The sequence below is a fragment of the Aquila chrysaetos genome, chromosome 19 (genome assembly GCF_900496995.4).
Source record: "Aquila chrysaetos chrysaetos chromosome 19, bAquChr1.4, whole genome shotgun sequence".
Lineage (NCBI taxonomy): Eukaryota > Metazoa > Chordata > Aves > Accipitriformes > Accipitridae > Aquila > Aquila chrysaetos.
The window spans coordinates 4089582-4103892 of record NC_044022.1 but is presented as its reverse complement, the minus strand read 5'-3'; the positions used below and the strand labels follow the sequence as shown (position 1 = coordinate 4103892).

The following is a 14311-nucleotide window of genomic DNA, read 5'->3' as shown; positions in this document are numbered from 1 at the left end:
TAAGGAAAAACAAGCAAATGCAGATACATGTGTTAATCAGAGGGATCGACGCCTTTTATATTGTTATAGATATGGAAATGGAAGGAAAACTTAACGCTTCTTTTTTTTCCTGCTAATGAGCATGCACATAGAATGAGAGAAATGTAATATGAAAGTTTCTATTTAATTTGCATCAGAGTTATTATTCTTGAGGCCAGTAACTTAGTGAATTGGAATGTCAGCAACAAGCAGTTGTTCTGTAAGGCAAATAAGCTGTGGTTGCCAACACTTGTGTCCCATTTCCCCTCTCTCTTCAACCCCCTGCAATATAAGGGGGGTAGCAAACACATAAAGCAAGTCTAATACCCCAAGGAAGTCTGGCTAATATATTTCTACTGAGATAGTTTTAAAGAAAAGTGTGAAGTCTGCTACCAAGTTACAGTGATATAGATGTTCTTACTTGAACTTGCAGTGAGAGCGAGCGTTTATCACTGTGAAAAGATTTCCATTCATCTTCAAAATCACCTCTCTGGCATACTTAAGGTACCCTATTGTAACCACTTGATCTGTCAGGAAAAGAATGGAGTAGATCTAAAAGCTGCAGAGTTTTGAGGAAATGTCCAAGTTGGGTTCCATGCTTTTGGCCTTACTGGATTAAAAATGTGGGAAGTTTATGGCTGACCTGGACATTGCACCGTTTGTCTCCAGTGAGATCTGTGCATACTGAATGATTGGCTTGGTAGGAGAGGTCTCTGTGGAAAGTGTTTGATGAGAAAATGAGTACATATAGACCTGGCTGGAACTCATGTCTACGCATACTCGGCGTGTAAGGAATAGTTGCCGTGGGGCACCAGGTGTTATGCTCAAAATCATGTTTAAGGGCAAAGAGGAAGCACGCCTTATATGTAAGTAAACGCAAGAATTTCTTGTTACTATAGTTGAAATGTGAAGAATCTAATAATTATTAATACAGATCTAACTGCTACAGAAAAAGAAAGAATGACAGTGCAGTGAAAATGTTATACACACTGCTGGGTTTCTGGTGCTTTTCCTGCTCACCCTTCTGTGGCTCCCCTGGGTCGGAAGGTTGGCAGGTTCATTCTGGGGTGTATGGGGGTGTCACAGCAAGTTGTCAGCATGTGGAGCGCTCCACTGCGACAAACCTGACATTCGTGTGTGTGGTTTCTTCTTCCTTGCTCCAGGATCCATGTGGGGTCATTTTTTGTTTGCTAACAAGGTTTTACACTCCCAATCATTCTTCATTGGTCTGCAGCTCTGTTACATCCAAATTTACTGTCTATATCGTGACATTTATGCATGTTAGATACCACTTCTTTGTTCTCTGTGTGATCGCTAAAACCAGTTTTGTGCGGCTCCTTTAACCTGCTGCATTTCTTTAACCAACTATGGGCGAGTTGTTTGTAGCTGCGGAGTCTCCAGTGCTGAGGTTGTGCCCACTCGTGTCGTGTGTCCATGCTCTGTGCTGCACCCCCCGTCTCCGCTCCTGGTCACACGGGTAGTTATGAAGTGGCTGTCTGGAGGCATAATGTGCTCTTTTGGGGTAACAGTTTGTGAGGGTTGTGTTAGAGATGACTAGGCCACTTGTTATTGTGGACCAGGTTCCTGCCAGAGTGCTGGGTATCGTTTGACTGACAATATATAAATTTGTTTGTGAGAGGAGAAGGATGACACTAATAACCAAAAAACCCCTATTTTGTCTACATGGGACAACCTAGAAACCTCGATGGAGGACTCTCCGTGGAGTTAATAATCCAGCATTGAGACTTAAAGCCATGATTGTTTTGGGTAACCGATGCCGGCTGATCAATAACGGCTACGGAGCTGAACGAGGATTACTTTGGGTTGGCTATTTAGTCCAAAACCACACCGAGGGCTGTAGGAGCTCCGTCTGCCCCCGGCAGGGCCGGGGGCCCGCAGAGCGGCCGCCTGCCGCGGGAGGCCGGAGCCGGCGGGGAGGCGCCGGCCCCGCTGCCGCCCGCCAGAGGGCGCCGCGGTGGCCGCTCCGCCTTCCCCTTCCTCCCGGCGCTGGCGGCCGGTCCTGCCGGGCCCTGGCGGGGCGGAGGGAAGGGACGGGAAGGGAAGGGAAGGAAGGCGGGGTGGCGGCGGCACCGCCACCAGCCGGAGGCCGCTCGCCCGCGCTCCTGCGGCAGAGGCGGGCAGCCGGGAGCACCGTGCCCCTCTCCTCGTCCTCCTTCCTCCCCCCCCCCCCCCCCCCCCCGCGCCGTGCGGCTCGGCGGCCCTTGCCAAGATGTCTCGGGAGCCCGGCTGCAACCGCTGGCTCCTTTTCGCTGCGTGCGCCCATCTCTTCTTCCTTCTCCCGCCGCTTCGCACCCGGGGTGAGTGGACGGGGGCCGGGCCGGGACGCCATGGCGCGGTGAAGGGAGGAGAGCCGGGACGCTCGGCCCCTCCGCGGAGGTGATGAGGGGGAGGAGGGCAGGGGACAGAGCTGCTGAGCTTGGCGGGGCGGGGGGGTACCGGAGCCGCCGCCGCTTCCTCACCGCTGTGTCCCGCCCCGTCAGGGGCGGCGGGCGGGGAGGCGGGAGGTTCCCCTTCCCCCGAAGTTTGTTGGCGGGTTGGGCTGGAGCGCGGACGGGGCAGCGCGGGCTCCCCTCAGCGGCCCCGGCTCTGAGGTGCCGGTGGCGGCCGGCGCCGGGACCGTTTCCCGCCCTCCGGCCCCCGCGGACGGCGGCGTGTGGGGACAGCCCTCTCCCCCGGGGCGGTGCGGGGCAGGGGACAGCCCCCGCTGTGGTAAACCGGTCCTCGTGGGGCCAGCCGCTCGGGTCGAGGCAGTCTTCGGTGAACAGCTAGCTAAAACCCACCGCGAAGCCACCCGTGCTCGTGTTTGAAATAGCGCCTTACTGACCGGGTGTTGCTGGGGGGAGGTGGAGAGGTAGTACCGCCCGGTTAAAATGTCAGCACAGAGGAAAGGTAAAAAAATCTCACTGCTGTATTTTAGAGACGCTTTTAATGCGTCTAGGCAGGTGCGAGATGATTAAAAGAGAAGGGTTAGTAACGTGCCAGCGGTTGGATCGCTACAGGCTCTTGGAGTTAGGGGCTGTTGCAGTGTGCGTAAGAGGCAGAAATAAATGTTTACATCTGCTCTGTTTCTCATTATTTCTGTTCCTGAATGTTTCCATCTCTGTCAGCATAGGCTTGTCAGTTTGTTCCGAGCCTTTGGATTTGATTCTCTCCCACTGCTGTGGCTTGTGGATCAAAATCCTGCAGGGGAAACCTGGTACAAATAAATCCTGTTTTTAGCAAAGTAAAACTGTGATATTTTGATTTTTCTCTTGTAAAACACTTTTTATTTCACCTACACAGCTTGGTTTCTGGAGGAGTCCTAACACTCTACCGCTCTTCCTGAATATGTATTTCATTCTTTCCGGGATGAGTAGTTTTGCTCCAGTGCTTCAGCAAGGTACTATAGCACTTGTAACCTCAAACAGATTGTAATCACAGTCCGAGAATAGCAGCTTCAGTTTTCCTCATGTGTGTATGTATATTTATTGTACATACAGGTAGAAGGCAGAAAGGGAAGAACTTGGGTTCTTGCTTGTGCAATTACCTCTTGTTTAGTAGGTCTTGATTAATGCTTGTATAGAATTTTTTCACCTGAAGCTTGGTGCAGTATCATGGCTTTCTTGTAGTTTTTAAAATATCCTTTTATATTAAAGTCCTTTCTTTCATAAATACCCCATGCTTTTGACATGACCAAGATAGTAAGTTTGTAAAACAATCAGCTTTCTCTTGGAAAACAGAAATAATTTGGATTGCATTTTACAGAAGAAAACAGCTTGTCTGTTGGTAGTTAAGTCATTTCATAAATTCCAGCTTTCAGGTGGCAGCTTGCAGAATGGGAAAACATATTTGGATTATTTTGTTTGGTCTAACTCCTAGAAAATCAGAAGGGATAATGATGATGCTTTTTCCTCTACTGTTTTTCTTTGCTTGCTTTTTATAAAGGTACTGGTGTGCACAGCGCTCATTTAGACATTTCAGTGGTTCACAGTGGTGATTTCAGCTGCCTTCTTCCCATATGTGCCGTTAGCTTAAAGAAATTTAGTAAAGAAATAAAATGAGTTGCTTTTATTTTATGAAAAGCTTCAGATGCTGGAAATTTGCTTGCATCATCCCTTCCTCTTCCTCTTCCCTCTTGCTCTCTCCCCATTTTGGGTTGATAAATCTGTAAGTCTTCATTCTTACCTGGCTAGACCAGGGTCTTTGATGCTGCTAAGGTAGCAACAATGAAGAAATATTGTAAAAGCTTGCCTATAAATACATGAAACTAATTTATTTTGCTTGCTAGTGCTCCCAGGCTGTCTCATTATCTTCCATGATCTTCCATCCTGTCTCTTTGACTGACAGCATCAGTGCAGATTTTCTCTGGAATTGTGTCAATCCATAGAATATTATGTTCTTTGAAAACTTGGGAGGGGGAGGAAACCCAGCCAACCCCCAACCAAAACAAAATTAGGCCTTTCATTAAATTATAATTGGAAGTATAAAGAAATTCTGTTTTAAGTATTTTGTCTGCTGTGTACAATGTAATCAATGGCTTTCATTATTTGAAGTGGTTATATTAGTCATGGGTTTGCCATACATAAGTCATAGAATCATAACTTTTTTGTAGCTCATTGAAACTGACCCACAGCCCAGTGAGGTGATTGGAATGACTCTGGGGTCAGTCAGCCTTGAATCAGACTGTAAAAGAGGAAGATAACAGAAGTGTTGCCTTTCTGCCTCAAAAGGATTTTGTCTGTGAAAGCAAAAGAATTAACTCCTCAGTTTTTAACATCTTTTCCACTTAAAGGACATATAATTGTAAGTGTTTGGAAGTTGTTTACACTCGAAAAGGTAGTACTGAAGAAGGAGTTACTTCTACATTTATAATGTGGCATTATATCATTATATATATTTATACAGTATCTTGTATTTTAGTACTACAGTACTTGCATCCATTTTCCTAATAGTTTGTTGGCACGTATTCCTGCAGTTCAGCTGCTGAACAATGAAAGTAAATGACTGAGTTTTAGTTTCTAGTATTATAAGCAAGTCTATTTACTCACCAAAATTTTAATGGAAATAATGGAACACTTGAGAAAAATAAATAGGAATTGAAGCTGCTTATATTACATTCTCTGATTAAATTTCCAGGTTTTGAATGGATCCAAAAATGTTGTCTAGCTTTTTCAGTGGATTTTAGTCCTGCCTTCAAAAGAACTAAAGATAAGTGATGAAAATAAAGAGCTTTAAAGTCTTTCTAAAATTTCTTTCCTTTTCTTACTTATCCTCAGTTCTTGAGCATTTAGCAAAAGGAGGGGAGGACTGGCAATTGACACATTCAGCTTCTGTCTGCTTGTGCCAAGTGATGTGAATAGCTACGTGTGTTAACAAACTTCAAAGTACATAACGCATTAAATAATGAAGTGACAAATACAAAATTATGGGTTACATTTAAGACAGTGCCTTGCTGGTTTTTTCTGCTTTGGATAGCTTTGTTTGTGGGAAATCATACAGTTAATCACCCTAGTCTTTTTGGTTACAGTGGTGCCTCCACAGTTTGAACTTTTACCAGCTAAACAGTTTCTTCTTGCAGTATATTTTCTCTGTGCTTTATGGCAAGTCAGTGGTCCACCTGAAGTATGCTTGTGTTGCATCAAGGAACTCAAAGGGACTGGAGGAAATTCTGGGTTTAGCAAAGGTACCTCTAGCTCCAGAGATTGATGTGTGTCTTGGGGAGTTCTAGACTGAAACAAATCTGTTGCAGTTGTCTGAATTAGTAATGATGTTTGGACATGAAAAGTTAGTTTTGTTGTAGTAGCGTTTGATAGCTCCCAGATACAGGTCATCCTTCTTTGTGCAGTATACTTTACACAAAACAAAAAGATACCCTTGCCACGGGGAGTTTACAGTTTCTACAACTGATCTGGTCATGAGCTGCATGTTTAGTTAGAATTTTTCTATCTGTGGTCCAGTCCTGGGCACACCTTTTTCAGAAATCTCTTGGGAGTGAATTGTGGGTGGATGAATTAATCTTAGGGATGTCCACTTGCACCCAGGCACTGTAGTTCCCACCTACCCTGTGGCGCCTTTGTTGACAAGTCATATGTCAGCTAGACGTACCACGTTCTTCTCATGCCACCCTTTCCCCAGTAAATGCTTGGAAGAGGATATTTATTTCCAGACTGAGAGATTAGGTTGCTTAGCCAGAACAGTCTTGGCCATGTGTTAGTTAAGACTTGAATTTACTTCACAAATGCATCCCAGTTTACTTCTGAAGACTGCTTTACTTGTATCAAATTATGTACGCGTAACAGATTTGCTAATAAGGTAGTACGGGGGCCACGGCATATTTGTTGCTAAAATTAATTCATGCAGTCTGCCTGAGTGAAAAGCTTCGTTATTACTGGATGAAGACTCTTGAGGCTTTTTTGTGGTGTCTTCAGGGGTCTGCTAGTCTGTTCAGTGGATGGTTCTTCAGTAGTTCAAAAATAGTCTGAACAGTTCTTGTCTTATCATTAAAATGTATTAGCTGGAAAAAGTGTTCCTGGAATATTTAATGTAAAAGATACCAAGTCATTTTAATATGTTTATTTGTTGGAAAAGAAGGGGAAGCTGCATGACTGAAATCACTGGGAATAAGAATAATGGTATAGAGAGAGACCTTAGCATTCATCACAGATACTGGTTTGTTTAATAAATGATGTGTGTTAGTGTCAAAGTTGCACTGTATGTCAGGGCAGCTGCAACAAAAGTCATTTTTAGCCAGGCATATTCAGTCTACTGCTGTCCTCAACAATACAGAAAGATTGATATGGGAGATGGTGCAGGAGAGCTGGTTGATTTTCAAGGTTCACCTCCTACAAGCTCAACCAAGAATGGTCCTTCCCCACATGCAGGAAGGCAAGCAAAGGTGTCAGGAGGCCCACATGCGTGAACAAGGAGCTGCTGACAAAACTCAGACATAAAAAGGAAGCACATAAGAGACGGAAACAGGGCCAGGTCACCCCAGGAGTAATATGGAGACACCGTCTGAGAGTGCAGGTATGCCGTTAGGAAAGCCACAGTCTACCTGGAGTCGAATCTGGCAAGGGATTCAACATGTGAAAGGCAAGAAAAAGGGCTTCTACAGGTGTATCAGCAGCAAAAGGGGAGACTAGGGAAAATGTGGGCCTGCTTCTGAATTGGGGGAGGGACTTGGTTAAAAGGAGGACATGGAAGAGGGTGAGGAACAAAAAACCTTCTTTGCCTTGGTCTGTACTGGTAAGACCCACCTTCAGCAATCCCAGGCCCCTGAAACTCATGGGAAAGTCTGGAGCAAGGAAGAGTTACACTCACTGGAGGAGGACTAGGGAACATTTAAGCAAACTGAACATACAGAAGTCCACAGGACCTGATGGGAGGCACCCACAAGTGCTGACAGAGCTTGACGATGTCAATGCAAGGCCCCTCTTGATAATCTTTGAAAGGTCATGGTGACTGGGGGAGATTCCTGAAGACTAGAAGAGAGCAAATGTCACCCCTGTCTTCAAGGAGGGCAAGGAAGAGAATCTGCGGAAACTATTGGTTGGCCAGTGTCACCTCAGTCCCTGGGAAGGTGGTGGAGCAACTAATCTGGATACCATTGCCAGACAAGGGAAGGACAAGGCAAATATACGAAGGACCAGAAAGTGATTTGGAGAAGTCAGTGTGTTTTTTTGAAGGAGCCATCATGCTTGACCAACCCAAAAGACTTCTGTGATGAGATGACTGCCTTCATGAATGTGGGGAAAGCAGTGGATGTTGTTTATGTCAACTTTAGCAAGGAGTTCAATGCTGTCTCTCATAATGTCATACACAAACTGATGAAGTAATGGTAGATATGTGGATAGTGAGGTGGATAAAAACTGTCTGACTTGCTGGGCTCACAGGCTCTGATCAGTGGCATGGTGCACTCCAGGGGTTGCTAATGGCTCCAGTAGTGTTTAGCTTCTCCACTAATGACTTGGACAATGGGACAAAGTGCACCCTCAGCAAGTTTGCAGAGGATGCAAAATGGGCAGGAGGGGTTGACGCACCAGGTGGTTGTGCTGCCATTCAGAGGGACCTCAGCGGGCTGGAGAAATGGGCAAATGGGAAACTTGGAAAACCAATTTCAACTAAGGGAAATGCCAAGTCCTGCCCCTGGTGAGGAGTCACCCCATGCACCAGTGCACACTGGGGGCACACTGCCTGGAAAGCAGCTTTGCAGAGAAGGACCTGAGGGTCCTGGCGGGCAACAAACTGACCGTGAACCAGCGGTGTGCCATTGTGGCAAAGATGGCTAGTAGCCTCCTGGGCTCCATTAGGAAGAGTGTTTCCAGCAGGTCAAGGGAGGTGATCCTTCCTCTCTGCTCAGCACTGGTGAGACACACCTGCAGTGCTGTGTCTAGATCTAGGCTCCCCACTACAAGAGAGACATGGACATGCTGGAGTGAGCCCAGCAAAGGACCATGAAGATTATTAATAGATTGGAGTGCCTGACGTACGAGGAGAGGCTGGAGGAGCTGGGGCTGTTCAGCCTGGAGAAGAGAAGGTTCAGGGAGGATCTTGCCAACGTGTAAATACCTGATGGGGGGCAGTAAAGAAGACAGAGCCAGACTCTGTGGTGCCTAACAGGACATGAGGTAATTGGCACAAGCTGAAATACAGGAAATTCCATTTAAACGTAAGAAATACTTTTTGTTTGTTTGTTTGTTTTTTACTCCTAAGTGTGATTGAACACTGGAAGAGGTTGCTCTGAGAGTCTAGGAAATACTCAAAACTTGATTAGACAACATCCTGAGCATCCTGCTCTGGGGGTGTTGGACTAGATGATCTTCACGGATCCTTTCCAACCTCAACGATTCTGTGGTTCTGTAATATGAAGATGAAGTAGGTTGTTAAAATAGTTCCCCGAAGAGCTTTATCTGTGCTCTCAAAGACATAGTATGAAACAGGTCTTTTTTTCACAGGTTATCTGAGTATTGTTTCATTTGTTTCAAGGATCATGTGCATTAATACTTTATAAATCTTAGAAGCAGTGTGGCATGGGTTATTGAATGTTATGGAGAGAGAGGCAGCATCTCTTGTCAGTCACAGTTGTTTCAGGTCTCGTGTGCTGTTCCTCAGCTGCATATTAAAAACCGAAAGTCCTGAAAATTCTGCTTGCATTCAGTTTTGTGAATAAACCAAATTTATGAGGTGACACTTCTTCAGGTTAATACCATGTAATTGATACATTTCCCAGAACAAGGGTGGTTTGTGTTGATCTTGTAATTAGGATCATGTCAAGTAGAAGAGGTGGATCTGGTTTGTGTAGGGGAAGATATTCCTTATCTGGAGCTGTAAGTACTGTTATGTTAGAAGAGAAGGAGGAAAATGATCAGAACATGCTGTCAGCAAGGAGTATAATAGGCAGGTTGAGGTATTCTCTGTGCACTTTTGAACTAGAAGTGCAAAACATTTACTTGAGGACAGCATTGGGGGGGACACTCATACTTGTGCTCTGTTTTCTTCTTCCTGGCTTATTGATAGCCTTATTGAAATGTGGCTATGGTCAACATGAGTCTACTGCGTTAGAATGATTGGGGATGGTCTGCATCTAGTGGTGTGGGTTGAGATTCAAGTTAGTCAGGACCTGAGATGTCATTGTGAAACTCAACTCTTAGACACTTGATGAAGTTTGGTCTCCAGTTGAAAGAGCATAGGGGTATCGGTTGTCAGAGATGGAGCACCACAGGCTTTGGACAATCTTGTCTTCTTGCTTTCCTACATTCCAGGTTTCTAGTGTGTCAAAGGAATTGATGTTTGCTAGCAATTCACTTTGAAATCAATTTCAAGGAATAAATAATTTAAACTTGCAGTGAGACACTCCACTTGAATCTGCTGATACTTTTTTTCTGCCCCAGTTTTTAAGAAAACCATCTATTTGACCATGATGAGTAGTATCTTGAGTTTCTTCCAAATTACAGCAATTTGCTTTCGTTTGCATCTCTTTAGTACCTTTAAGAAAAAGACTCCTTATGAAGAATCTTAGCAAAGCTTTCTTATGTTAAATGGAACTACTTTTACAAACAAGCAAGCTGAGACAGATTGATTAGATGACTACATCAACAAGGAAAAAAAAATAAAAATCCAAAACCAAACCAGAACCCTTTTTTATGATTATTTTTCTAATACAAACCAGAAGTGTATGCATAGGGTGGTGTCAGTATAAAAGGTTTAAGATAATGCTAGGTCTGTGCAAATTAGCTATTACGGGTCTCTGTTCTTTTTGTAAGTGTTTATTTGGGTCTCCTACATATTAACAATTTTGACTGTTGTTCAAAGACAGCATTCAAAGCATATGACAGCCATCTTCAAGTTTGATAGAAATTTCCATCAGCTGCTGTCAGTTCCTGTGGTTCCAAGTGGAGCTTTGGTAATCCTAACTTTAACCTAAAGGTAGAGTGGAATGCAGATCTCCCATGTCATAGCACTTTATGTTGTTGTCAAGTGAACTACTGGACTGAACAGATTTGATTTTTTTTTTTTTTTCCAATGGGATTTATTTGCCTTGAAGCCAAGATAAATTGGCTTCACATCAAAGAGTGATCTTTTCAGCGATGTACGGGAATAGAATTGTCAGGCAGCAAATGTTTAAATTCTCTAAGAACGGACTGTCTCATGTTCATAAAGAATATTACCAATATAGTATCATTTAATGTGAAAATCTACCTAAATATTTTTTTTCTTTTGCTGCAGAACTCTGTCAAGTGTGAAAATGAGCTCCTATAATATGAAAAAAAGTCTGCTTTTTCTTTCAGCTTTTGCTGTAAGTGTAGTTCCTGAAGGTGCAGAAGATGAGACTGAACTACCAGTGCTGCAGGTAATAAATTTTAATTGCCAGAGCAGGAACATTTTACAGACATTATAAAATCATCTAGAAGAGACCAGAGCAGAAAGCCTAACATCTGTGACATTGATTAGTTTGATCACTGACTTCAGCAGTACTAGATGTCATATAATGTCTTTCTGTTCTGTGTGGCATATAAGAGACCTTTAATGGGACACAAGTTACATCTAGCTCTACTCTTCTGGTGTTACTAGGATCTTAATTTTATCCTACGGATTCTTAGAATTATGAGAATAAACTTACACTTGGCACTTTTGATTTCTTTCTTATGCTGGTCTTTCTGACTTACTTTGACATTTGTATTAAGAGAATTAGATTTTGGGGGTTTTGTTTTGGAACAAAATTATAATTTAGGAAACAATTTATTTTCTTTTTTCTAGCATTAGCTGAAGAGTGCATCAGAAAATTACAGTAAAAAAGAACTTGGCAATTTTGCATGGCTTCTACAAATTGATAGTGTTATTGCTGTTAAGAATAGGTTTTGAGTATATAGCCTTTATTAGTTCAGAGACAGGTTTTCCTTTCTTCTTGGTTTTGTTAAATACATAATACATTGAGAGTGAAGTGGCTGCCTCTCCACTAAATTAGCATTATTACATATTGCTACCCAAGTCATGGCTTAAGTAAAGCTTGCGTATGAAATTTCAAATTAACAGATTAGAAGAACTAATGGTCAGAGCTAGCCCTACTGTTAAACAGGTGTTAGGTGTGTATGCATGTATGTCCTTTAACAGACTTCTGTCTACTGATTTTTTTAATATGTAAATATTTGTAACAGATATTTGTGTACATATAAAAGAGATTTAAGGACGGAAAATGAAAGAAAAGTACTGGAATGAATCAAGAGTTAGAATCTACAACTGCCATTTAGATCTAGTAATCTCGCATCAAATGCAATAGAAGTATGGTCAAAGATAAGTGTTTCTGAATAGGTTTTTGGTTTTGATGATGACTGCTATATCTACAGTATTTTTCATAAATGAAAAAGATCCCTGTTGCAAACTGCTGATCTGCTGCAGTGTCTCTGGGAGACTAGGTGATGTAAGTTGCTGTTCGTCAAATTCCATTACTGTTTCAATCCAGCTGTTTAATGTTATCATTCTTATATAGGATATAATTTATGAAGGCTTTCCTACTATTTTAGAGTTTCAAAACCTTCCCTCAGATGAAGTCAGAGTTGCATCCTAGAACTCTTCAAGCCAAAATCTTTTTTTTTCCTTTTTTTTTTTTTAACATTAACAGGAACGTAACGGGCAACAATTGGTTTGTTTTCTGTTTTAATAAAGGCAATTGTAGAATATGGCTTGTTCATCACACTGTGTACCGCAAAACATAGTTTTTTCCTTGCTTAGAAAATTAATCTTCCCATGTTGTTTATGATATAGGTTAACTTAGAATGTGATGTATATTACGCTGTAAGATGGTGGCAGTACTGTGTATATTCACCAAAATAACTTAGTCTTACAAGAATTTTTTGAAACTTTATTGACCCAGTCACCAAAAAAGGGTCATAAGCCTGGATGCAATGCAGTCATTCTTGAGAAGGTTTTATAGATGGCTACCAAGGAAGTTGGAGCTTATGCACTTCAGTGTAAAAGTCAGACCTGGGCAGAGGGAGTGATTATCTGATGCAAGTAGGACTAAAAGGATTAGATGGATATGGTATTTTTTTTTAAAAAGGGGGGAGAAAAAAAAAATGTGTTTAGGAATTAATTCACAAGGCTAGGAAAACTATATACAAGCTTATTACTGAGGAGTGCCTTGTATGGCGTTTCTACTTGAAGGTCTTAAAACACTTGAACAAAGATAAATCCTGCAACATCCTTATGCAGTTAGTAAAGATGATCTTGATTTTTCATGTGGAGAAACCAAAGCACTTGAGGTGCTGTTACCAGGGAGAAATTTGTGCAATAAATGAAGGCTCCATTTTCCTTCCTACAATTTTTGTAGGAAGTGCAGAGCTGTTTCTCCAGTCCTATCTCTCTACTAGTCAACAGTTCTTAAACAACACCTTTCCACTCAACCTCTGTTATTTAGAAGCAATTAAATTTTCTCCTAAGGTATTTTTATGTGTGTTTCTTGGTTTCCTGGTTAACGATGCAAATGCAATGTCACTGTTGTCTGTTCTGCAGCACTCTGTTAAAATTCCATCACAAATGTATGTGATACCTGAGTAAATGCTGGTGAAGTCATGTTATGTACAGCAGCCTTTTCATATTTATTTGTCTTGATATAAATTGCTTTTGAGTCTTTCTTTAAGAATTGGTGTTTCAATAGATGCTTGATAGTGGATCAAATGAGTAAGGGTGTGTTGGGCTTTTCTTAACACACTGAATAGGTGTGTTTGTATTATAGAGTTCCATATTCCAAACTTTGTGCTCAGGAGATACATATTAAAAAAAAAAAAAAAAAAAAAAAAAAAAAGACATTGTTAGTATTAACTTAAAGAGCTCTGGTATAAATTGAGTCATGGAAAAGCATTCTCTCTCTCTTTTTTTTTTTTTTTTTTTTACTATATTGTCTAAGTAATAGTATAGAAACATGCAGAATATCTGTTTCAATGTTTGATGATGAAAAACTTTTTACTTTAGTTTTTTTTATTAGTTGTTGAGTTAAAACCTCTATGTCTGCATTTACAACCTCATGAATGCTTTGACTCCCTGTGTGTCTCTATAGAAATATTTGAGTTTTTGTGTGTATCCTTATTTTGCTTTTTTTCCTTTCTTCTAGAAGTCTCAAAAAAGTGGAACAATTAGTAAAATAAGCAGAGGTGAGTACTGTATAGTCTGTATTTGTTTTCACTTGTAGCTGCCTTTTTAGTATAAATAAAATACGGTTATGCTTTGAAAAGTGACTGTAGGAACAGTGCCTAAATGCTTAACAGCATTGTTAGTTAATTGCCAATTCCCAAATACTTTGGGTTTTTTTGCTTTGCTCACGTAGTCTCATCAAACAGAAGCTTCTCGATCTTTGTTTTTATTTGCAATTCTTGTAGTTAAGTGTTTTTCTGAAAATGTGCACTTGCACTATGAAATTGATGCATTGCTTTTTGTAGTACACAATATTTTAAAATAAAATTTCATGACACTTAGTAGCTGTTCTTGTAAAAATTTAACATGAAACTGAATTTTACCATTCTGCTAGGCTCTCATGGTACTTGTAATAACTAGGGTTATTATAAATTATTTGTAATAACTTTGTAATATCTAGAAGCAAGTATTTAAGAAACATGTAAAACATTAATAGGATACTGAGTGGTAAAATAATTTTTTACTGGATGTGTGAGGTAAATTATGTAAACAAAAATTCTGCCAGCTTCTGCTTGTTCTGAAAACAAGTCTGATGTCCTTCCAGCAAAAAGTTTACAGACCTGAGATAAGGACTTGCAACCTCTGCACTGTAACCTAGTGCTGCCTC

General features: G+C 41.6%; 1 protein-coding gene across 1 annotated transcript in view; it reads left to right on the top strand.

The window, feature by feature from the left end:
- Positions 1-2040: 2040 nt before the first annotated feature.
- The window catches only part of B3GLCT (beta 3-glucosyltransferase), a 68842-nt gene continuing 56571 nt past the window's right edge, over positions 2041-14311 (top strand). Inside the window, exons 1-3 of the mRNA XM_030042952.2 lie at positions 2041-2336; positions 10806-10867; positions 13625-13664. Of these exons, the coding sequence (XP_029898812.1) occupies positions 2249-2336; positions 10806-10867; positions 13625-13664 (190 nt within the window). The 5' untranslated portion in view covers positions 2041-2248. The remainder of the gene's footprint in view (positions 2337-10805; positions 10868-13624; positions 13665-14311) is intronic.